Raw genomic sequence first — 24,029 nt, forward strand, 5'->3', positions numbered from 1 at the left:
CTCTGCCTCTGCCGGCGGGCCAGCCTCCAGGTTTCCCGGCAAGCTCCGGGACAGAGGAGGTGGGGAGAGGAGGTCATCGCGCCTGCGTACTACGAGGCGTGACCCGGGTGGGAAAGCCCTCCGCGTCCGCCATTTTGGCTGCCTCTGTCCGTCTGTTCAGTTACCACGTGAACCGCCGACGGAGACCCGTGGTGGGGGGGGGGGAGGCGGCGGCAGCCTTAAGTGAGAAAGGAAAAAAGACAACGAGGAGAAGGGGGTGTCCGGGTAGGGCGACGCGGCGACACCCAAGGCCCGGTGGTGGCGACGGATCGTTGTATTCAAGGCTGAAGCAGCCAGGGAACGGCAGCGGCGGCGGTCGGACAAACAGACTGACCGAGCCGGGTAGTGGCGGGAGCAGCGGGAGGAGCCGGAACGATGCCGGCCGTGAGCCTCCCGCCCAAGGAGAACGCGCTCTTCAAGCGGATCTTGGTAAGCGTGAGGCTCTGGGCAAGCAGTGGGGAGGATTTAGCCAGTAACCGGGCCTGTCACCCTTAACCTCGGCCCGGCGGGCAGCGAGCCGACCCCGCCTTCGTAGTCTTAGTGAAGCCGAATGCACTTCTTCGTCCTCTCTCTATGGTTCCCACTTCGGCCCGCGCGCCAGGGACCAGAGGCTTCCCCCTCCCGTTTCCACGTTTGAGGCCCTGGTTCCGGGCTAGGCCCAGACCTCCCGGCTTCTGGAATGCCGGTTTTCATCCTCCCCAAGCTAAGGGAGAAGAGGCCCGGCCTTCAGCAGTGAAGCGGCCAACGCCGGCAGTAGTCGCGGCAGGGTTGGTGTGGGAATCCTGCCGGCACGCCGGGTTGGCACCCTTGGAAGGAACAGGTGGTGCGGATGCAGCACGGCTCATTCATTGCCTAAGCGCGGTTCTCCCTCCCTCTTCCTCCCCTTTTGGGATTCACCTGTGTCCGCCCGGTCGCGCGTCGCGGAATGACCTGGGAGGAGGAAGGGAAGGGAGAGTTCAGTAGATGAAAGGAAGCTTTCCAAACGACTACCTCCTTGTAAGTCTGCAGCTCCTCTGCCTCTCTTGTTCCCTCCTTTCCTGAGTAGGGACAAGACATTTATTTCTTAGTTTCGGAGCGGGAAACAGCCCCACCCCATCACTCTCTTTAGGAGGTGGGGCCCATTGTGAGGGGGCGGTTCGGTAGGAAGTGAAAAGTTAAGAGCCTTTAGTTGAGATGTTCTAGACGTAGACTTTCCTTTTGCACCGAAGTGTATTAGCACTGCTGCAAAAACTTAGCAGAAAAAAAATATATAAGAACTTTTGATAGGGATCTTGTTGATGCTAGCTCAAACCTACCTATTTCCTACTTTTCAAATTTGTGCAGTTTGCATTTTTTAAAAACCATAAGCGCATTTATGTTTGTTGGAACAGTTTAAGTTGTAAGATATGTCCTGTGGTCTTGGTGCTATAATTAATACAATGTAGCACATTTCTTGTTTGGCATTTAGTGTGTGGGTTGCCTCTTTCACCCAAACATTTCCTTATGAAAGAATTAACTGTGCTTGTCAAACTTGAGACAAAATTTGGGGTGTTAGGTTTTTCTCTTGCAGTTGTAATTTATTTCACTTGTTTCAAAAGTAGAATAACTCTGGGGGCCAGTTTTTCTGGTAAGGGAGAATCATCCATGTTGAACTAACAATTTTACAAAAATACCCATATGCCTTACAGATTTAGTGAATTCATGTTAGAAAGTCACATCCAATGCTATATTACTCTTAGTTACCCTGAAATCCTTTTTGGCATTTTGTTTTTAAGACTAACGAGAGCGTGGGTAGAACTATAGCATAGTTTTAGGAGAACAGTTATTTATTCTTAGGCCTTTAAAAAGACTAATTGGTGTGTAGGTAGGACTGTAACGTAGTTTTAGGATAGCAATTTATCTTTAATCCCTGCCTTTATTTTGGAAAAAAAAACCAAACTGAAAAGTTGAGAGAACAAGGAACACTCATAAATTCTTTACCTAAATTTAATATTTAACATTTTGCCATATTTGCTTTTTCTCTCCCCATATATATCTGAAACAATTAAAAGTAAGTTGCAGATATAAAACTTCATACCTAAATACTTCAAGAAGCATCTCCTAAGAATAAGGACATTGTCCTGTATAACCATTATACCATCATTCCCTAATATTGTCTAATATCCAGTTTCCCAAGTGTTATCACTTTTTAAGAAAATCAGACTTTTTATTTTGAGATAACTGCAGATTCACATAGTTCAAGGAATAATTTGTAGAGATCCCTTATACTCTTTACTCAGTTTCCCCAACACTAATAATGTTGCAAAACTATTGTTCATTATTATAACATTGATACCATCTACCTATCTACCAGTCTTCAGATTTCCCCAATTTTACTTGTACTCACTTGGGCGCGCGCGTGCGTATGTTCATCCTTGATATCCTTGGGGGATTGGTTTCAGGATCCCCAGGGATACCAAAATCCAAGATGCTCAAGTCCCTTCTATAAAATGGTGTGGTATTTGCATATGAGCTACGCACATCCTCCTGTATACTTTATTTTTGGTTTTGGTGGTGGTGGTGTTTTTTTTGTTTGTTTGTTTGTTTTTGTTTTAAGAGATAGTCTCACTCTGTCACCCAGGCTGGAGCTCAGTGGCATAATCAAAGCTCACTGCAGCCTTGAATTCCTGGACTCATGCCATCCTCCCCATCCTCCCGCCTCAGCCTCCCAAAGTGCTGGGCATAAGTCACCACATCTGGCTCTCCTGCATACTTTCAGTCATCTCTAGATTAGTTATAATACCTTATACAATGTAAATGCTAAATACATAGTTGTTATACTGTATTTTAAAATTGTATTGTTATTTTTATTTTTTTCGAATATTTTCCATCCCCAGATGCAGAGCCCAAGGAAAACGAGAGCCAACTGTATTTAGTTTTATGCAGTGTTTTCACATGTAGATTCCACCACTACAGTTAAGATACAGAACAGTTCCATCAGCACAAAGAATCCCTCTGTTGCCCTCTTAGAACCACATTCACCCACCTCTCTCATATCCCCTCTCCCTCCAATCTCCAGCAACCATTACTAATCTGTTCTCTATTTGTATAATTTTGTCATTCCAAACATGTTTACTCAAAAGGATTATATAGTATATAACTTTTCGGGATTGACCTTTTTCCATGCAGCAGAATTCCCTTGAGATTCATTCAAGTTGTTGCTTGTATTAATAGTTTATTTATTTTTCCTTTTATTCTTTTATTAGAGATGGGGTCTTGCTGTGTTGCCGAGGCAGGAGTGCAGGAGTGGCTGTTCACAGGCATTATCATAGTACACTGCAGCCTTGAACTCCTGGGCTCAGGCAACCCTCCTGCCCCAGTTTCTTGAGTAGCAGGGACTACAGGTATGCAGCACCACCTAGCTAATAGTTTATTCCTTTTTATTCCTTAGTAGTAGTCCATGATATGGATGTACCACAGTTTGTTCAACCAGTCAGAGAATAGGAATTTTTGATTAAGCATCTTCCTTATTTGGGGTTGTGGTGATAGTGGGGCAAAAACTTTTTAGTTCATTGCTAAAATCACAGTGCTAAGAGATTTATTGTGGTAAGGTAAATGCAAGAAGAATGTGAAAAATCACTAAATGAAAGAAAAGTAAAGGAGATATAATGCCCTTATTGTTCCCTTACGTTAGGAATGAAGAAAATATTACTGGCCAAAAGAATAGTTAATATTGACTTTTTAAAATTGCATCTGCTGCTTGAGCTTTGATTGTAAGTTAGTTCTTTGGATTTTAAGCTTTTTTTCTGGCCCTGTCTGATAAAGGAAAGTTGGACATACTCTAATGCTTTATAATCAAGACCTGTTGTGAAATCATTCCAGCAGCATTCAGTTTTTACTTTATAAGTTGGACCATACTTGTTGGCTAAAGTAGGAAATGAAGTTAGTTTGTATTTTCTAAAAATTTGAAACCTCAGTTCAAAATAATGAAAGGTTTTTGCCTTTTTTCAATGGAAACCTAGTTTATATGTCAGTTTGCAAAAATTTCAGTTTCTACAGTTGATTTGCCTGGCTGGATTTAGTCTAGTTGATGTCTAAAATTCAGTTTTGTTGCATATTTGGCCCTTTTTCCCATGTTACTCTACTGTTTTCTCGATATAGCATTGTCATAAGTTAGTCAAGATGGCTGCATGTGTCTGCATATTGTTTCTTATCTATAATATGTCTAGAGAAAGGGGAGAATGAATTTAATGTGATATATATTATGTAAGAGTATAGGTTAAAGAAGAATTGTGTTATCCAGAAGCTATTTTTGTTTTTTGTAATTACTTATTTTAACTTATTTGGAAAATTAAGTCATTAGAAAATTGTAGGCTTTGCCTACTTTTGACGCTCTTTGTTTATCTAAATAGTTTGAGGGTATTATCAGATCTTTACACAACTTTATTAGGGTCTAGGTTACGGATATGAAAAATGAGAATGCCAGGGTAGACTGAAATCCACATCTTTTTAGATCTTACCCACTTGGAAAAGTTGGACATACCCATATGCCTTGGCAGTTGAGTGTTGCTAGGTTGGTTCTGTTACTGCTGCTTCCTTCTCTCTTCTTTCTTTTTCTGTCTTCGGATGTTTATGTGAATTGTAAGAAAAAAGTCGTCTTAAGTTGGGAATATGGTACAGCATTAGTAAATGTAGTTTTGGACTTTAGCCTGTATGATTCATATTGTTTGTTATGAGTTTAAAGGACAAGAATTTTCCTTTCCTAGAAAAGTGGTGGGAGAGGTTAGCGTAGCATAGTGATAATATTTATGATTTATCACTATTTGCCAGGTGAAATGAGAAAACTGCTATTTGTCAGACTCTGCCTTAGATGCTTTAGAGTAGCACTGCACAATAGAATTTTTTGTGGTGATAGAAATATTCTATATCTACTTCAGTGTGATAGCCATTGGACACGTAGTTATTACACACTTGAAATATGGCTAGTGAGACTGTGGAATTGAATTTTTAATTAATTTTAATTCAGATAGCCACATGTGACAAACGGTTACCATTTTGGACACAGTGCACTTTTTAGAGTCCTTTCTTAATTCTCAAAATTTTTCAGAGTAGGGACATTTTTATTAAGCAAAGAAACTGAGATTAAGGTCAATGACTAGTAGTTAGTTAGAGTCCAGAATAAAGCTTTTTTTTTTTTTCTTCCATCAGGGCACTTATATCACAGATGCCCAGTGTTTAACTATTTTGAGGAGGGCTGTAGGAGGATGGAAAGGGAGTTCTTTGTTAGGCCAAGGACTTGTAATTATTATTAGGTGGCTGCACATACTGTAGATAAATTATTTCATATGATTTATTGCTTTTCAAAGAAAGTGCTGTTTCTGCTAGTTAATGATACTTAGGTTGACTTTAGTTGCTGTTGAAATTCAGATTAGGAATTTTTAACATGTAGGTTTCCATATGCACATGAAAGGTCAGCTGATTTAAATTAAACTTCTTTGTGGCAGAATTCTAGTTTTGCAACTGAGTGTGGACAGTAACTTTGAAATTGGTTTTAATATATTTTTGTTTGTACTGCTTTGTTTAGAATATAACAAAAAATGGAAACAAAGTTTTACCTACAGTGAAGTCCCCTTTCTTCTGTACATAGTAGGCAATAAAATGTTTAAACTAGAATAAATTTTTGCTTAAAAGTATACCAGAAAATGAAGTTGAAATATAAATATACTATATTCTTATGAAAATTCAAAATATTTTTTTAAAGTCTATAAAGATCTAGTAAGAAGTAAAAACCTTTTTATAATTGGCAAATTTACTCTTTGCTTTTAAATTTTCGATCTTCTGGAATGAGGTACAGTATGAATGAGCAAATATATGTTTTGTTTCAAATTGATAAAACATATATTTTTATAATGCTGTATTGTGTCAGAAACCTGAAATGTTTTTCAAAATGATAGTTTTGGGACAAGGGAGTAGGATAAAAATACTTGTTTGTGCAGGTTATTTGGGGGAATGGGGTATTCTGATTAAAAAAAAAAAGAGTAATCGCAGTTTAGTTTTCAATAGTAGCAGACAACACTATATTTTTCGGAAAAGTAGACAAAAGCTTCATAGGGAACTGAATTTAATGTTCCCGTTCTGTAGATATGTCAAAGCTGGGTCGTTATTGGGGCTCACACAAACTAGTTATTTCATAATAGAATTGCTATCCCCACTTTTGCTTTGAAGCACTGGTTAAAGGACAGTTTCCAGAGAGGCAGGCATGGTGCCCTCTATGTTTGGAGTACTGGAGAGCTACTGACCAATCGGCCTCAACTGAAGGGATCTCTGTCTTCCTTAGTGTTCATTCTTTATTTCCTTTAATATTTCTGCTTCTGACAATGCAGTTCCAACAGCATTCAAATACATCTTTGTTCATAAAAGCATTTTGGACATAAAAAGCAAGGTCATGTAAAGAATCATATGCAAAGGACTGTTTGTTCAGAATTTTCTTCCCCAGATATCTGCAGGGCTCATTTTTCTTATTTCTTTTAGGACTCTGCTCAGGTGTCCTTTAAATGTTATATAGAGACTTCCCTTGATGAGGCAGAGATTTTTTGTTTTGTTAATTGCTATATTCACATTGGTTAAACTGATGTACCATAGTAGATGTTTAATGAATATTTGTTGCATGATATGAGTGTTAAAGCAGTGATTACAGGGCAAGAAAGATCTTTGGATTGTGTGCCTGCATAAATATTCCTGCAGAAGGGAGTTAAGTTGGGCTTTGGCATTGTGTAGAGTACATTATTATATGAGGTAATTGTAGGATATTGGGCAGAGCCTGTTTTATCTGGTAAGACCTTAGAAGTTTCATTTATGAATCAATCATAGTATTAATTTGTTTACATGGCCTTTGTCTCATCACAAAAGCTTAATAAGAGGAAAATTTTATTGTTGTTTCTTTTTTGGTTGGTTTTGGCACCAGAGGAAAAAATGGTATCACGATTAAAGAGTTTGTTGTGAGCGTGCAGAATTAGAATCTCCAGGTGGTAAGACTCAGTCATACATCATTTCATAAAGTTCTACAACTGATTCTGACACAGAGTCAGGATTGAGGACCACTATATATGATGTTATGAAACAGGAACATAAAATGTTAAAAGAGCCAGGTGACCTGGCACACCTGTAGTCGCAGCTAGTAGGGAGGCTGAGGCGGAGGATTGATTGAGCCCAGGAGTTTAAGGCTGTAATGTGATATGGTTGAGCATGTGAATTGCCACTGCACTCCAGTATGGGCTTCATAGTGAGACCTTGTCTCTTTAAAAAAAAAAAAAAAAAAAGGTAAAATATTTGTAGGCTAGAGTTGCTTTATGAGTGTTTTTCAAAAATTCAAGAATCGACTTGAATTCTTGGAATTTGGGAACGTATATTGGGAAGCTGGTGTGGGGGAGAGAGCAAGTCACTTTAGTCAGTGAGTTTAGCCAGCCCTTAGCAGTCATGTCTAATTACAATCTTTGATCTCTGTTTACCGGCAGTATCACTGTTGAAGAGAGAAATGCTAAGCTTCTTAGTGAAAGATGGTTCTGAGAAGAATGTCAGTTGCCAGTTCTGATAGTAAGAAGAACAAATGAAGAGGTTTAAATTAAGAGTGATAGTTCTCAGTATGAATGGTAGGGTGTGGAGAGAATTTTATGCTGTTTGTATTTTTGACTTTTGGAAATTTCCCTGTCATGTCAGCTATACACTTAAACATCTAAGCTGCTTTATGATGCATGCTATACAAACTTGTATTGAAATTGTAACTTTAAAAAAGCTAGCCTAATTTGTTGCATGTTGTTTTTTTCCTCCTAGGTAAGATATGAAATTACATTGTTAACTATTTAAAATGGCATGAAAATAATTCCTTAAACTTTTAATTTAATAAAATCAATCTTTCCTTGCTATTTAAAAGTAAAATAAGAATTGCAGCATAGAAATAAATGACAGAGAGGTTAATGTTTTTGTTATCTGATATGCTTTACTCCACTGAAATTTTCTTTGGTTACTATAATATGAACAAATCTTCAATTGAGATCATTTGAAATTTCTACTAAAGCCTCCTGGGAAACTATAATATTATTTGAAGCCAGTGATATTTTTAATCTTAAAGATTCCATTTGATTTTATTACAGAGGAGATTGTTTAGACATTCCTATGTAATATCTGTAAGAGTTTTTTTATCTGTCTACATAAAAAGAGAAGTGAAAGTTTGTTTTTAAAAATACAGACCTGGGGCGGGGAAAAGCCTAGCCTTAGGGTTGGTTGTCTCCCTTTACACATGGTGGTGGTTCTGATTCAAAAAAACCTTTTTTCCTCTCAATACGTAATGGCTTACACTTAAAATGATACTGTTTATTTTTCATAAATTTCATTAGGTATTCCAAGTTTGCCTTTGATTATCAGTGCATGAGGATTGAGCCAGAATCTTTAAGAAGGGGAAAATGAAGTAAACTAGTATTTATTGAATATTTGTTTTGAGCCAGATTTTATTGTAGACTTTTTACATGTTAGCTGATACAAACCTTGTGACACTCCTTTAAGGAAATTATAGTAATTTGGGAGGCTGAGGTGGGGGAATTGCTTGAGGCCAGGAGTTCGAGACCATCTTGGGCAACATAGTAAGACCTCCTTTTTACAAAATTTTTTTTAATAAATTAGCTGAGTGTAGTGGTGCATGCCTATAGTCCCAGCTACTGGGGAGACTGAGACAGGAGGATCACTTGAGCCCAGGATTTCCAGGTTGTAGTGATCTATGATCCAGCCACTGTACTCTAGCCTGGGCAACAGAGCAAGATTCTGTCTCAGGGGATTAAAAAAAAAAAAAAAAAGGAAATAAGTATAGCCAATACTTCGACTACATTATTAAAAGTATATTTCTAATTGCTTTATGTACAGGTAGTTCTCCTGTATCAGGACATATATTAATAGGTTTTTGAAAGTCACTGCACTTTGCAAAATCAATGCAGTAAAAACTAGTGCTTCTGGGGAAAATTGGATTAGGCACAACATTTAAAAACATTAGTGACAGATTAAAAACAAAGATAAGAACTTAATAAAAATTGTAGCACAGTTTTACATATGTTAAATGGTTAACAAATACATTGATACTACAGTGTAAACATTGCACTTTACTTTGGAAAAGACCTGAAGTTTGCTTGTGAAAGTGAGCGTCTGAAGGATTGCAGTTTGTCTCAGAGTGCAGGTGGGTGAAAAGAAAAAAAATAAATGAAGGATTGTTTGTGAATTATTGTGAAGTAATAAAAGGAAGATTATCTGAAATCTGATGGAAAGTTCTAACATCAGATGTGGATGGGTGTGGCTTATTGTGGCTTACAAGGTCAACTGAGGTAGCTGTAGATGTTTAAGGTGTACTCCTGTCTGCTGCTGCACATGCTTATGAGACTTGTTTTAACTGGGTGCTGTTTTCTGTGTTCATCTAGTGTTTCTGGCAGACAAATTCCACAGAAGCAAACATGAAATTTGAAATGCTCAAAATGTTCCCTGTTACAGTATCTCTTCTTAACTCTGAAGTATGGCTGTTTACTAAGCAAGAGCCAGCCCTGATCTTCTTGCATCTAGTACCTGAGTTAGTGTCACATTTTTTGCCTTCTCAGTGGCCACTGCCATTGAATGATAACCATGGAGACTTAAACTTCTTCCAGCTTTTTCTTTGTTTGGGAAGCTTTTGATAGAGGCTAATTCATGCTGAAGATTTTTGGGGGGGAGATTAGTATTTTAAAATCAAAGAAATAAAATATCCCATATTTCTTCAGTTTGTGTTTTGAAATAGTTTTGATGCTCAATGGAGGAAGAACAATAGATTCAGAACTGGAAATTCTGGGTCTGAATCCTGACCTTGTTTTTCCATGTACCTTCTTTAAGACTTGGCAAATCCGAGTGGAAAGAGAAAAACAACTTTTTGGAGGGCAGTGGCAGAGTCTGCAGACCCCCAGGAGTAGGAGCTGTCCTATCCCCTCCTCTCACACTTCCGAGTTGCAACCAATAAAGGCCATTTCTACTGTTAAAAAAAAGAGAAAAACAATACTTTTCTCATCTGCCTCACAGATTAGATTGTGAGATATGCATGAAAGTGCCTGGCAAATGGTGAAGCACATGTATTAGTGCTCGCTCTATCGTAGATGTAGTCTATTAAGAACTTAGCTTTGTCAGTGAATTGATCTCATCTTTTTTTAAAATGTTATACTGTGTATCTTGTATTCTGTTGATATTTTTATTTTGCTTTTGTTTTTTAAAAGAAAGTTTATATATTTTTTAATTACCTTTATACCTTTAATTCCCCTAGTCCCTTTTTTCTCATTTAGGCTTCTACTATTTGGTTTATCAGCTTTAAATTAAAGCTGTTGAGTCTCATTTTTTTATATGTGAGTCAGTAAATGATCTTATTCTACTTTCTTTTTTTTCCTCTGTCTCTTTTCCTGTGACTTTTTAAAGTAATTTTTACTTTGTGAGAGCTTGTCATTTTGCATACTGTTCTTCCATCAACACTTTTGATTTAGATTTAGTTTTATAATTAAATATAGTCAATGTTCACTAGCACACCTTTTGTTGAAGTTTTCTCAATCATTTCTTGGTTGTGTAAAGCTCATCATCTAGTTAGACTTCTCAGGAATGCTTGTGGAAATATTTCTTAAGTTTTTACATGTTTAAACTGTTTTCCTATGTCCTTGATATTTGAAGGATAGCTTGGCTGGATATAACATATTTGATTCACATCCTCTTAACTTTCTTGGAAATACTGCCCTGCTCTTATCTTGCTTGCATAATACGTTGCTGATGCCAACCTGATTTTATTCCTTTGTAGATGACTTGTTTTTTTTCTTACAGATCCAAGGGTTTTTTCTTTATCTGTTAAATTGAGTTGTTTTACTAAATTATGTCCATGTGTCAGCTATACAGGATAAATTTTTCCCGTTATTTGATTTCAGAGTGTAGATTGTTTTAATTCAAGAAATTTTCTTGAATTATAGCTTGAGTATTAGTAGTTCTGTTCTTTTGTTTCATTCTTCAGTGATCTTTGCCTGTTGGCTCTTCGTTGCCTCTGTTTTATGTTTATTTCTTTTCTTTTTCTTTTTTTTTTTTTTTGAGATAGGATCTCACTATGTCACCCTGGCTGGTCTCAGGATTCTCCCACTGGCACTATAGGTGTGCCCAGTGGTTGTCTTTGATTTTTTTTTTTTTTTTTTTTAAGCCTGTGTTTCATTTTCATTTACTTGAGCGTTTCTGTTTTCCATCTCTTAAGATCATATCTGTTCTCTTTAGGGTGGCTTGTAAGTTAGTCTTCATTTAAGTTGTCTGTTTCTGTTATACATGTTCTTGTTATTTGTCTACTCTATTTTAAATTTTGAGTTTCTCATTTGGGGTGGGCTTTTATGTCTGCATTTGTTATTTAATTATTTTTGGCCGGGCGCGGTGGCTCACGCCTGTAATCCTAGCACTCTGGGAGGCCGAGGCGGGTGGATCGCTCGAGGTCAGGAGTTCGAGACCAGCCTGAGCAAGAGTGAGACCCCGTCTCTACTAAAAATAGAAAGAAATTATATGGACAACTAAAATATATATATACAAAAAATTAGCCGGGCATGGTGGCGCATGCCTGTAGTCCCAGCTACTCGGGAGGCTGAGGCAGTAGGATCGCTTAAGCCCAGGAGTTTGAGGTTGCTGTGAGCTAGACTGACGCCACGGCACTCACTCCAGCCTGGGCAACAGAGTGAGACTCTGTCTCAAAAAAAAAAAAAAAAAAAATTATTTTTAATTTGTGTTAACATCTTCTGTTATGGCTAGGATTTTTGGTATGTTTTCATCTGCCAAAAAGTTTTTTACTTTTTATTGTTTGTAAGTAACTTGGTGTGGATGCTGCGTCCTTTTTTCCGTTTCGGTTGTTTATGCTTGATTTTACTGGACCAACAACATAGGCAATTTTATTTTGGTGCTGGGGTTTCAGTGGCTTTCTTAGTCTCTTTTAAGCTCAAGAGCACTCTCATTTGTTACTATAGTGAAATGCAGTTTTGTTTTTTTTTTTAAGTTTCCCCTCCCCTTTATAGTTCTGTCTTGTTTTAGTAGAACTTTTATCCCTCCAGTCACTTCCTTCTTTTCCTTTACCATCAAACCTCCAAGTGACAACTCCTCCTAAGGTGCCTCCCTCTCAGAAGCTTCATCTTACTATAACTGTTAGTTTTGATCTTGATATAATAGACTTTCTAAGTCTCTTCTTTTTGACTCCCCAGTAGCCATTGCACTCATTATCATGTCTCAGATGTGCTGTTCCTTCTGTTCTTCTGAGGGTGAATCCTAGGTGATATTACATGTATTCAGTCTCCACTAGGACCCGACCCTACTGTATTGCTCTTTTGGACAATTCCCGGTGGATCTTCTGGTCTTGCATATTTATGCACTTACATGTAAATTGGAGTTTTTAGTTGTTTCTTCTCCTTATAATGGTGTGGGGTCAGCCATGGGTGATTTTATTTGCTCTGTTTCTTGGCCTGTATGATTTTTATGAGGATTTATGGAGTGTTTAGAAATGAGGGGATAGCCATTGTCCTATAGGGACTTCATCTTTGTTTTTATATGTTGTGCTTTAAAATAATAGTGTTTGATTTAAAATAATTTACAATTCAGGTTTTATATAATGGATAATTGGTTATACTTCTGTTTGTCCCCATGGCTGCCCCATTGTTCTCTCTTCAAACTCTTCTGGGAGTATTGATCATTGAAACAATCATGAGGCTCTATTACATAGCTGAATCTCAGTCATATGTGTATGACTTGTTTTGTAGAGTTCTACTCATATTAAGCAAGAATCCTAAATCCCCTTCAATGTTCTTTTTTCAAGTGACATAATTTAGTACTACAAAATACATGAAAGGTGAGATAAAATCAGGCACAAGAGTATAGTATCCAGAAAGCAGATGGTGATTGTTATGCTCAATTCTGCTGGCAGTAAGACCGTATTTGCAGTTTTCACTCCTGGGCCCAAAACTTCGAAAGATACAGACCAGTGACTCCCTAACGCCTGTACTCCACAAAAATAATTGGTGTAGAATTCCCACAGAACTTTCTTGTATGTCTTACTCTGAGACTATGTACTTGACACTTTTTAAATATTAAGATGCCTTTGTTTTGTGAAATACTAATGACAAATTTTTAAAAATGGTTTATTTGGAAAAATAAAAATTTAGCAACTCTATTTCAGTTCCATAATTTGTTTTTTGAAGCTTTACTAGTTTTTTATTTTTAAATTTATTTTCAATTTTTTTAGTTTATTAGTTTAGTTTTGTTTTTTGTGTTTTCAAGACAGAGTCTCGCTAGAGTGCAGTGGCGTCATCAGAGCTCACTGCAAGCTTGAACTCCTTGGCCAAGCAATCTGCCTGCCTCAGCCTCCTAAGCCTTGGGACCACAGGTGCATGCCATCATGCTGGGCTAGGGTTAATTTTTCTATTTTTTGTAGAGCCCGGGGTCTGACTGTTGCTCAGGCTGATCTCTAACTCCCAGCCTCAAGCAATCCTCCTGCCTCAGCCTCCCAAAATGCTAGGGTTACAGGCATGAGCCACCGTGCCTGGACTCCAGTTTCTTTAGATCCTCGCTAACATTTGTTTGTTTGTTTGTTTGAGACAGAGTCTCACTCTGTTGCCCAGGCTTAGAATGCCATGGCGTCAGCCTAGCTCACAGCAACCTCAGACTCCTGGGCTCAAGCAATCCTCCTGCCTCAGCCTCCTGAGTAGCTGGGACTATAGGCATGCGCCACCATGCCCCGCTAATTTTATCTATATATTTTTAGCTGTCCAGATAATTTCTTTCTATTTTTAGTAGAGACGGGGTCTCGCTCTTGCTCAGGGTGGTCTCGAACTCCTGACCTCGAGAGATCCTCCCACCTCGGCCTCCCAGAGTGCTAGGATTATAGGTGTGAGCCACCGTGCCCGGCCAACATTTGTTATTTTCTGGATTTTTTTGTTTGCTTGTTTAATAGTAACCATTCTAATGGTTGTGAGGTGGTGAATCATAGTATTGTATTTTCCTAATGATGAGTGATGTTGCACACCTTTTCATTTGTTTGCCTACTTGTATATCTTTGGAGATAACTAGTCAAGTTTTTTGCCCGTTTTTGTATAAATTGGATTTTTTTGCTTGAGTTTTAGGAGTTCTTTGTATATTCTAAATATTAATCCCTTGTCAGATATATGATTCACAAATATTTTCTCCCATTCTGTGGGTTGCCTTTTTACTCTGTTGATAGTGTGCACACTATCAACATGAAATTTTGTTTGCAAAACTTTAATTTTTATGAAGTCCAATTTGTTTGTTTATTGCTTGTTCCATTGGTATCACATCTAAGAAATCATTGCCAAATCCAGTGCTTTGAAGCTTTGACCTATTTTTTTTTTTCCTAAGAGTACTACAGTTTTAGGTCGTACATTTAGGCGTCCATTTTGAGTTACTTTTTATATATGGTGTTAAGTGAGGGTGCAACTTCATTCTTTGGCATGTAGATATCCAGTTTTTCCAGCGCCATGTGTTGAAAACACTGCCCTTTCTCCCATTGAATGGTTTTGGCACCCTTCCTGAAAATCATTTGATCATATATGCTTGCTAGGGTTTATTTCTGGACTGTCTGTTTCATTGGTCTATCTTTATGCCAGTACCATACTGTTTTAATTACTAAAGCTTTTATAGTAAGTTTTGTAGGAAGTGTAAATCCAACTTTGTTTTTTGTTTTTGTTTTTTTCCAGGATTGTTTTGGCTATTTAGGGTCCCTTGAGATTCCATATGAATTTTAGGATGAGTTTTTCTATTTCTGAAAAAGAAAAAAAAAAGGTCAGTGATATTTCGATAGGGATTGCATTAAATGTGTAGATTGCTTAGGTAGTATTGACATTTTAACAATATTAAATCTTCCAATCCCTGAACTTAGGCTGTCTTTCCATTTACTGTATTTATGTCTTTAGTTTCTTTCAGAAATGTTTTTGTAGTTTTCGTTGTCCTTCATCTCCTTGGTTAAATTAATTCCTAAGTATTTTATTCTTTTTGGATGCTATTGTAAATGGGATTTTCTCAATTTCCTTTTTGGATTGTTCATTTTTAGTATATAGAAATGGCAACTGATTTTTGTGTGTTGACTTTTATATCCTGCTACTTTGCTGAGTTCTTTTATTCTAATAGTTTTTTTGTGGAATCCTTTAGGGTTTTGTAGATATCACATTATATTATCTGCAAACAGATAATTTTACTTCTTTTTTTTTCAATTTTGGATGCTTTTTATTTCTTTTTCTTGCTTAATCGTTCTGGCTAGGACTTTCAATACTATGTTGAGTAGAAGTGGCAATGGACATCCTTGTCTTGTTCTTGATCTTAGAAGAAAAGTGTTCAGTTTTTCACCATTTACTATAGTTTTCACTGTCGGTTTTTCATATATGGCTTTTATTATGTTGAGATAGTTTACTTTTATTCCTTGTTATTGATTGTTTTTGTCATGAAAGGGTGCTGAGTTTTGTCAAGCACTTTTTGTACATCAGCTGAGATAATTACATGGTTTTTGTTTTTTACTTTGTTAATGTGGTATATTACCTTGGTCAGTTTCTGTATGTTGAACCATCTTTACATTTCAGGAATAGATTCCACTTGGTCGTGGTGTGTAATCCTTTTAATATGATGCTGAGTTTGGTTTGCTAGTATTTTGTTGAAGATTTTTCATTAACATTCATTTTCCATTATATTTTAAGACTGCTTTTATAAGACTTCATTTTAATTAGATAAAACCTGTGTTAAAGCTGAATTATATGTACATCTGTACCTCTGTATGTAAACTTTGTGGGAGAAAAGGAAACTATTGAATGAAATATGATGCACTGTTTCTTATTTCTCTTATTAACTTTTAGTTGCTACTAGAGTTTATCACCACTCAAGAGCAGAAGCTTAAGGAGAAATTCATGGGATTTCTCATAAATTGAATACTTTTGTTTACTTTTTCCTTTGTGAAAAGACTACTCTCATTTGTAATAAATGATGTAGAAGCAGTGTTTCTAGGAAAAAAATATTGAGATCCATTTATTTAAGTGCATGCTGATTCTTAATGAGGAGAAATGAATAATTAGTAGTTATTTGGAGGCATATGCCTTTCTGAATTATTTTTATGGGTCACAGTGACAGGAGATAATTGAGATAATGGCATTGAGTATAATTTCAGTATGGAAGATGGTTCAGTTGTATTGAGTACATAATCATTAGGATCTGAAACTTAATTACTGTTCCGAAGTGTGATAAAAAGCTTAGTGCTATAGTATAAACATTTCATTCAAAGAAAGGGGGTTGGTTTTTCATTTTCATGTGATAAAATCAGCTATTTGGGGGGATTATCCAGTTGGTTAGTTTTGTGTGTTTGTTCCTTTTTCTCACTTTATTTTTGGCATTTTTATTGTCTATTTGATTGATTGATTTATTTATTTTTATTTTTGAGACAGGATCTCCCTTGGTTGCCCAGGCTAGGGTGCAGTGGTGTCATCATAACTTGTTGCAACCCCAAACTCCTGGGCTCAAGTGATCCTCCTGTCTCAGCCTCCCGAGTAGCTGGGACTACTGGCACTCACAACCATGTCCAGTTAATTTTTCTATTTTCTGTAGAGACATCATCTTGCTTGTGCTCAGGCTGGTCTCTAACTTCTGGGCTCAAGTGATCCTCCCACCTCAGCTACCCATGGTGCTAGGATTACAGGCCTGAGCCAACGTGCTGGGCTTTTTGTTTGATTTTTACACTGAATAAGCAAGGTAACAAAGTGAGATAATAGTGGAATTTGTTGATTAGAAGATCTGTTAAAAGATAAAACTCTTGACTTTAGTAATGATTATGTTAACATTTAATAAAATTTCTGTATGTGCTGGAAAGAGTTTTCAACCAGGAGTTTAGAGGGCCTAGAATGTAGTCTTAAATTTTTCCACTAGTTAGGTATGTAATCTCAAGCAAGTTACTTGTTTTCTATTTTACCTGTATGATATGGGTTGAACCTTTTGTGCTTAGTTTACAGGATTATTAGGATTAAATGCTACTGAGAAATCCCTTTGAAAATTGTGGTACTATAAACAAATATAAGGTGTTTCCAGTCAGATCACCATAAAAAGAACTGGAATCCTGATTATTTTTAAGTTCAGCTATACAAGATAAAGTCACCTTGTGCATGCCAAGTAAGAATATCAATGTATATGTTTTTATCTGGTAGTATGAATTGTATCTATACAGGTTCACACTTACACTGTAGAGTAGTAGACTTTTTTGTAAATTTTGGATTAAAACTTTCTTGTTAACATCAGAATGTTTAATAGCAGTTGTGTCTGCGTTGAGATTATGGATTAATTTTGGTTTTTTTCCCTTTTTTTTTTTTTTTGGAGGCACAGTATGGCTCTGTTATCTAGTCATAGCTCACTGCAACCTCAAACTCCTGGGCTCAAGCAATTCTCCTGCCTCAGACTCTCAAGTAGTTGGGACTACAGGCCTGTGCCACCACTCCTGGCTAATTTTTTCTATTTTCAGTGGAGACGGGGTCTTGCTGTTGCTCAGGCTGGTCTTGAACTCCAGAGCTCAAGCGATCCTCCTGCCTCAGCCTCCCAGAATGCTGGGATATTACACGCTTTTCCATTTTTAAAACAGCTTTGTACTATGGCTAAATATTACTATGTTAGTAGTTTTATGTTATTGGAAAAAAAAATCCACTTAAAAAAAATGTCCTAGGCACTGTAGTAGGGCAGTAGTTATAATGGTTAAGTGTAATGGCTCTGGATCCACATTATCTGGGTTCATATTTATTTTTCCATCATTTAATAGCTGTGCGACCTTGGCCAAATTATATAACCTCCTTGGACCTTAGTTATTTCATGTAAAATAAGATTAATAAGACTACTTGATTCATACCATTGTTAGGATTTAATAAATCTTCCTTTTAAAGCACTTAGCACAGTGCTTGACACTCAGTAAATGCTTGGTAGGTATTAGATATTATTATTACTAAGTGTTTTACATGTCTTTTTCTGATTGATCTCCATGATTTAAGGATTCTTTTTGTTACTCAGCAAAGTATTAATACCACATAAGATTACATAACTAGTTTTATTGTCTAGAGTCATTGTTTGAAACCAGAGCTATTTGATTCCAAAGGCAGCCCTGTTCACTACTTCCTGATTCATTGAAGTAAACTTTTCAGTTTATAATGTTTCTGTTATGTAAAAATTACCTTGGAACGTAATGCTTGTGTTATGACAGAGTGATGGTACTTCATGATTTAATTTTAACATAGAAGACCTAGACATTGATGTTGGTAAATTTAAGCCTTTGGCATAAAAGCCATTAATACAAAGTCAGGTTGGTGATCTCTATTGCTGTGTTTTCTAGTTCACTGATTATTTTCTTCTGAAGTATCATAATCTATTTTAATCTTATTTGATGAAATTTTCATTTTAAATGTTATAATCTCATTGTTGTAAGTTCTGTTTGGTTCTTTTTTGTTTCATTTGTTTATGCTTTGCTTTAAATTCTTGAGCATATTTATTACAGTTGCTTTGTCTTCCTTATCTCATAATTCCATCATTTCTTATATTTCTCCTGGTTATGGGTCATATTTTCCTGCTACTTAGCTTGTCTAGCAATTTTCTATCGCATGTTATACATTACGGATTTTACATTATTTTACTGAATTTATCTTTAAAGAGTGTTGGACTTCGTTGTGGTAGACACTGAAGGTACTTATATATCACTCTGGTTCTTTGGGGGCTTTGTTAGGGTGGGTCTAGAGTAACACTCCAGGGCTACTTTATGTCTGCTACTTAGGCATGACCTTTTTGCAGTATTTACAGAATTCTGAAGCATTTCGGTGACACTCCATTCTGGCTAGTTGGAACTCTCAGTACTATGAGAATTGTTGAATTTACTGCTTCCTAGTCATTCTTTGGCCCCATGAAGTTTCACCCTACATATGCAAAACTTAGTACTCAACGGTTTTCAACAACAGACACATGGGGACCGTATGCAGATTTCTGAATCTCTTTCTTAGGGAAGTTTTATCATTTTCAGTACTATTCCTTGCAAAGTACCTCACCCTCATTGAACATCATTCTTTGTCTCTTAACTCTGTGGACTGCTGTGCTCTGATTGGGATCCTTCTTCCTGTGCTGTGATCTAGAAAGTGCCTCCAGGTGTAAAAGCATTGGCACTTCTAGAGCTCATTGTGTTTCTTTCCCTCTCTCATAATTCACAATCTTTTACCACCTGTTGAACAGTTAGTTCATATATTTTGCCCAGTTTTGTTTATGGTGGAAGGGCAAGTTCAGACTCTCACTCTATCATGCCAAAAGTGGTAGTCACCTAACTACATTTTGTTGTTGCTGTTGAGACAGAGTCTCGCTCTGTTGCCCTGGCTAGAGTGAGTGCCATGACATCAGCCTAGCTCACAGCAACCTCAAACTCCTGGGCTCAAGCGATCCTCCTGCCTCAGCCTCCTGAGTAGCTGGGACTGTAGACATGGCGCCACCATGCCCAGCTAATTTTTTATATATATATTTTTAGTTGTCCGTATAATTTCTTTCTATTTTTAGTAGAGACGGGGTCTCGCTCTTGCTCAGGCTGGTCTCGAACTCCTGACCTCGAGCGATCCACCCGCCTCGGCCTCCCAGAGTGCTAGGATTACAGGCGTGAGCCACCGCGCCTGGCCACCTAACTACATTTTTACAGAAATAAATTTTCGGGAAGTTAATGATGGTTTTATGAATAGTAACACTTACACTCTTCTTTATATGCATTTAGTTTCTGGAAAACAGCAACAAGTCAAGAGCATTCCTTTTAATTATGTTAATCTTTACATCATAGCTTCCTTTAATGCTTTTTACTATTATAAGAAAACAAAATTGTTTTTAGGCTTTCTGCTAATTAAATAGGAGCACTGCTTTTAGTTGCTTAGTCTTACTATGTTTCTTTGGCTACATATGGTTAATGATAGCTCCCAAGTAACTGCTTCTGCTCTCCCTCTCCTTATCCCCCAAATCACTGTGCCCACTGAGTATATAGTTGATTATGGAAGGCAGAGAAAAATACGTGCACCAGTTAGGAAGCTATTGCAGAGAAACTGGGGCTGACAGATGATAGAAGTGTGAGAGAAGGAGAGGCAGCAAAGATGATTAGGCTTTTTGTTTAATCATCTGAGTTGAGGGGAGGGCATCTACTGAGATGGTGAAGACGTGATGTAGAATAAGTTTTGGGGAAGAAAATCTGTTGCATTTAGATATATTAGGTTTGAGATTTAAAACAACAAAGAGATAGTGGGTACATATTTGGTAATAGAAAAACTCTGTAGTTTGCTATAAAGTCTTAAGTTTTTCTTGTTTTGTTTCTATGCATTTTATTTTATTTTATTTTTTTAGAGACAGGGTCTCACTCCAGCACCCAGGATGAAGAAAGTGCAGTGGCATGAACATAGTTCACTGGGCTCAAGCTATCCTCCCACTTCTGCCTTCCAAAGTGCTGGGATTATAGGCAGGAGCCACTGTTCCCAGCTTGTTGTTACACATTTTCTACTATAATTTTGTGATCACTTGTATTAACTATCCTTCCCAGATTTTGAATTTATTGCTTCAAAAGTTGTGAGTAAAATTCATTTAAATTTATGACAATGAATTCTGGCATTAATTATCATATCTTTCAGGTGCAGATTTTTTTCTGTAATAAACACAGTGCTTTAAAAAATAATTTTTATCATAAAAGCATATGTTGATACCTAGCACTAGAAGATTTATAATGAAAAAGTATTTTCCCCATTTTCCCCTGCCCCCTTGCCTTCCCACTCCAGAATCAAACAACCCTGGTCCTATATATTCTCTGGTATTTGCCTTCCTGTTGCTTAATAATTTACATCACTGTTTCTTAATATGTAACTTTTAGACATTTGTCGACTTGAAAATGAGGACTCAGACTTCCTCATTCACACATTTGCCCACTTTTATTTTCCTCATTCCCCCAATATAGTTATACCACAATTTTTGATACTAGTACTGAATATTTACAAAAACTATGTATATATTGTTCACTATTAAGCCAAATATTACACTAATTCACACATCCTTTCTTATACAAGGCTTTGTTTTTCCTGAAGTTAATATCTATTTCATTTAGTAAGTTGCCTGAGTTTCTGTAGACCTATTGCTCATTTTCCCCAAATGTGCCTATATTTCTGTCATGTGCTTGTAAATAATATTTCCCATATTGTCAAGCATACCAGTTCCAGTTTTGTTCTTGCTGGAAATTTATTCTATGGCAGCCTTTGGCTTCCAGTTCCAATTTGGAGTGGCCGTTCTCTAGTCCTTTTTTCTGTATCAGGTTCCTTACTAAGTCCCATATTTTCTTTTTAAAAATTTAATTTAATAGTTTTCTAAGAAAGAGTACATGAAGATAAAAGTTTAGCTTTTTTCAAACCTTACAATGTCATTTTGCTCATATACAGTCTTTTTGGTATCTGGGGGGGATTGGTTCAAGACCTCCCTCAGATGTTAAAATCCAGAGATGCTCAAGTCCCTGATATAAATGGGTGTAGTATTTGCATATGACCTATGCACATCCTCATGTATACTGTAAATCATCTCAAGATTACTTAAAATACTTAATACAATGTAAATGCTGTGTAAATAGTTGTTAAATTGTATTGTTTAGGGCATAATGATAGGAAAAAGGGGGGGACATATTCAGTACAGATGCAGTTTTTTGTCCTGAATAGTTTCTGTCTGAGGTTGATGGAACTCATGGCTATGGGAGCAAACTGTATTTGATTGATAACTTGACTGGTTACAGAATAACAGGTTGAAACTTAATGCTCATTCTGAATTTTGAAGGCTGTATATTTGTTTTCTAGCATTCAGCAGTATTTCATTTTTACTTTGGAATAAAAGTTCAATGCCATTCTGATTATAGATTGTTTTTGTGTGACCTGTTGTTTTTCCTCTCTGGAAGAGCTTTTCAGGATTTGAAATTTCGATATGATGTGCCATGGTGTGGGTCTTCTTTTCCATTTATTTTACTTGCACTTGTTTGATTCTTTGAGCTTGAAAGCTTCTTTCCTTCAATAAAAAAAGTTATTTTAAAATACAATGTCTATACCTTTTATTTCTCTATTTTCACTTTCTGCATCGCTCAGTTGTTGGACCTTTTAGAGTGAATTTATGTTTTTCTTATTCTTTCTAATCTATATTCTGTCCCTTTGTCTTGCTTTTACTTTCTGTATTTCAACCTTTTGTATTTTTTTAGTGGCATTTTAGTGGGATTTAGAAGAATATGGAAACAGGCCGGGCGCGGTGGCTCACGCCTGTAATCCTAGCACTCTGGGAGGCCGAGGCGGGTGGATCGCTCGAGGTCAGGAGTTCGAGACCAGCCTGAGCAAGAGTGAGACCCCGTCTCTACTAAAAATAGAAAGAAATTATATGGACAACTAAAATATATATATACAAAAAATTAGCCGGGCATAGTGGCGCATGCCTGTAGTCCCAGCTACTCGGGAGGCTGAGGCAGGAGGATCGCTTGAGCCCAGGAGTTTGAGGTTGCTGTGAGCTAGGCTGAAGCCATGGCACTCACTCTAGCCTGGGCAACAGAGTGAGACTCTGTCTCAAAAAAAAAAAAAAAGAAGAATATGGAAACAATATTCTTTTGTATTTAACGGAATAAAAAGTTTAACATTGAGCTTAAAGTTGTTTGCATTTCTTGCCAAACTCAAGCTTTTCTTTTTGTTTTGACAGAGATGTTATGAACATAAACAGTATAGAAATGGATTGAAATTCTGTAAACAAATCCTCTCAAATCCTAAATTTGCAGAGCATGGAGGTAAGTGCAAATAAGGTTTTATTACATACCTGCCTGGCTTCTCTTATTAGGTTTCATTACTCCTAGCTGTCTTAACTATTTTTCAGAGAGATTGGACTCTCTTATCTTCCTCTGAGAAGATGAAATTTAATACTGAATTTTTAATTTAATGTCAAAAAAATGACATGTTCTACTTGAGTTCTGATTTATTCCTATTTTGAATTTTAGCTCTATAGGAAAGGCAGGAGAACCTCATACAGTAGTATGCTTATTTAAATAAAATAGTATTATAAGAAAAATTTATTTTAGAACTTCAGCTGAACTAAAGAAAATTTATGCTTGACAATAAGCTCATTCAGAAAGTGAGCATTTGGTCCTTTGCTTATGAACCATCTTTTTATATATTATATCTTAGTTTTTCAAGATGTAGGCATGTTTAAGACATGACTTATATATTGTAGTGCTCTGAAAATTTACTTGGCTATCCAAGTAGATAATTGGATGGTAGATTTTTGTAGAGTAAGGGGGGGAATGTGTGGCTAAACTTGTGAAGTGACAAAGGAAAATAAGCTTTTGCAGGTCTGATTTGTACAGAGTTAAGAAACATGACTCTTCAGTAATTAATTAACGTGCTCTTAGCGTTGAGGGGGTGGGGGAGAGTAATAATTCATTTATAATAATTCATTTATAATACTTTTTACTTTCACTGAGTTTCACTTTATACTTTCACTGCAGTTGTTTGGAGATGAAAAGCAGTGGAGGTAAAAGTCTCTAAATTTATCTTTTTCCTTGTTAAAAAAATTATCTTTTTGCTGGCCAGCTGGATACTAGGTTATTTTATATTCATTTCTGAAGTGGCCAGTACTGGTAAGGTGACTTTTAATAATGTAATCATGATAGTTTCAGTATAGAAGAGTACCAGATTTCATTGTTTCTAAAATGTAATTTTTCCCATATTATTTCATTGTTTCTAAAATGTGTTTTCCCCTCATATTTGAACATATCTGAAATCACGTTACATATGTAGTGTCATAATTTCATTGAATGTATTTTTAAACAGTGCATGTTGACTCTTCCTGAGAATTATACCTTTAATCCTATTTTTATACCTAAGTAATTCTTTGTACATTCTAAATTGTGGTCCTAAAGGTTCGGCCAGTAAATCATAATAAGTATTTTT

The 24,029-nt window shown here is 36.7% G+C and overlaps 1 protein-coding gene across 2 annotated transcripts in view; it reads left to right on the plus strand.

Moving 5' to 3' along the window:
* Positions 1 to 143: 143 nt before the first annotated feature.
* The window catches only part of NAA15 (N-alpha-acetyltransferase 15, NatA auxiliary subunit), a 71,161-nt gene continuing 47,275 nt past the window's right edge, over positions 144 to 24,029 (plus strand). For both annotated transcript variants that reach the window (XM_069493181.1, XM_069493182.1), the window contains exons 1-2: positions 144 to 468; positions 22,786 to 22,870. In XM_069493181.1, coding sequence (XP_069349282.1) covers positions 415 to 468; positions 22,786 to 22,870 — 139 coding nt within the window. In that variant the 5' untranslated portion in view covers positions 144 to 414. The remainder of the gene's footprint in view (positions 469 to 22,785; positions 22,871 to 24,029) is intronic.

Source organism: Eulemur rufifrons, chromosome 18 (assembly GCF_041146395.1).
Source record: "Eulemur rufifrons isolate Redbay chromosome 18, OSU_ERuf_1, whole genome shotgun sequence".
In the NCBI taxonomy this organism is placed as follows: domain Eukaryota; kingdom Metazoa; phylum Chordata; class Mammalia; order Primates; family Lemuridae; genus Eulemur; species Eulemur rufifrons.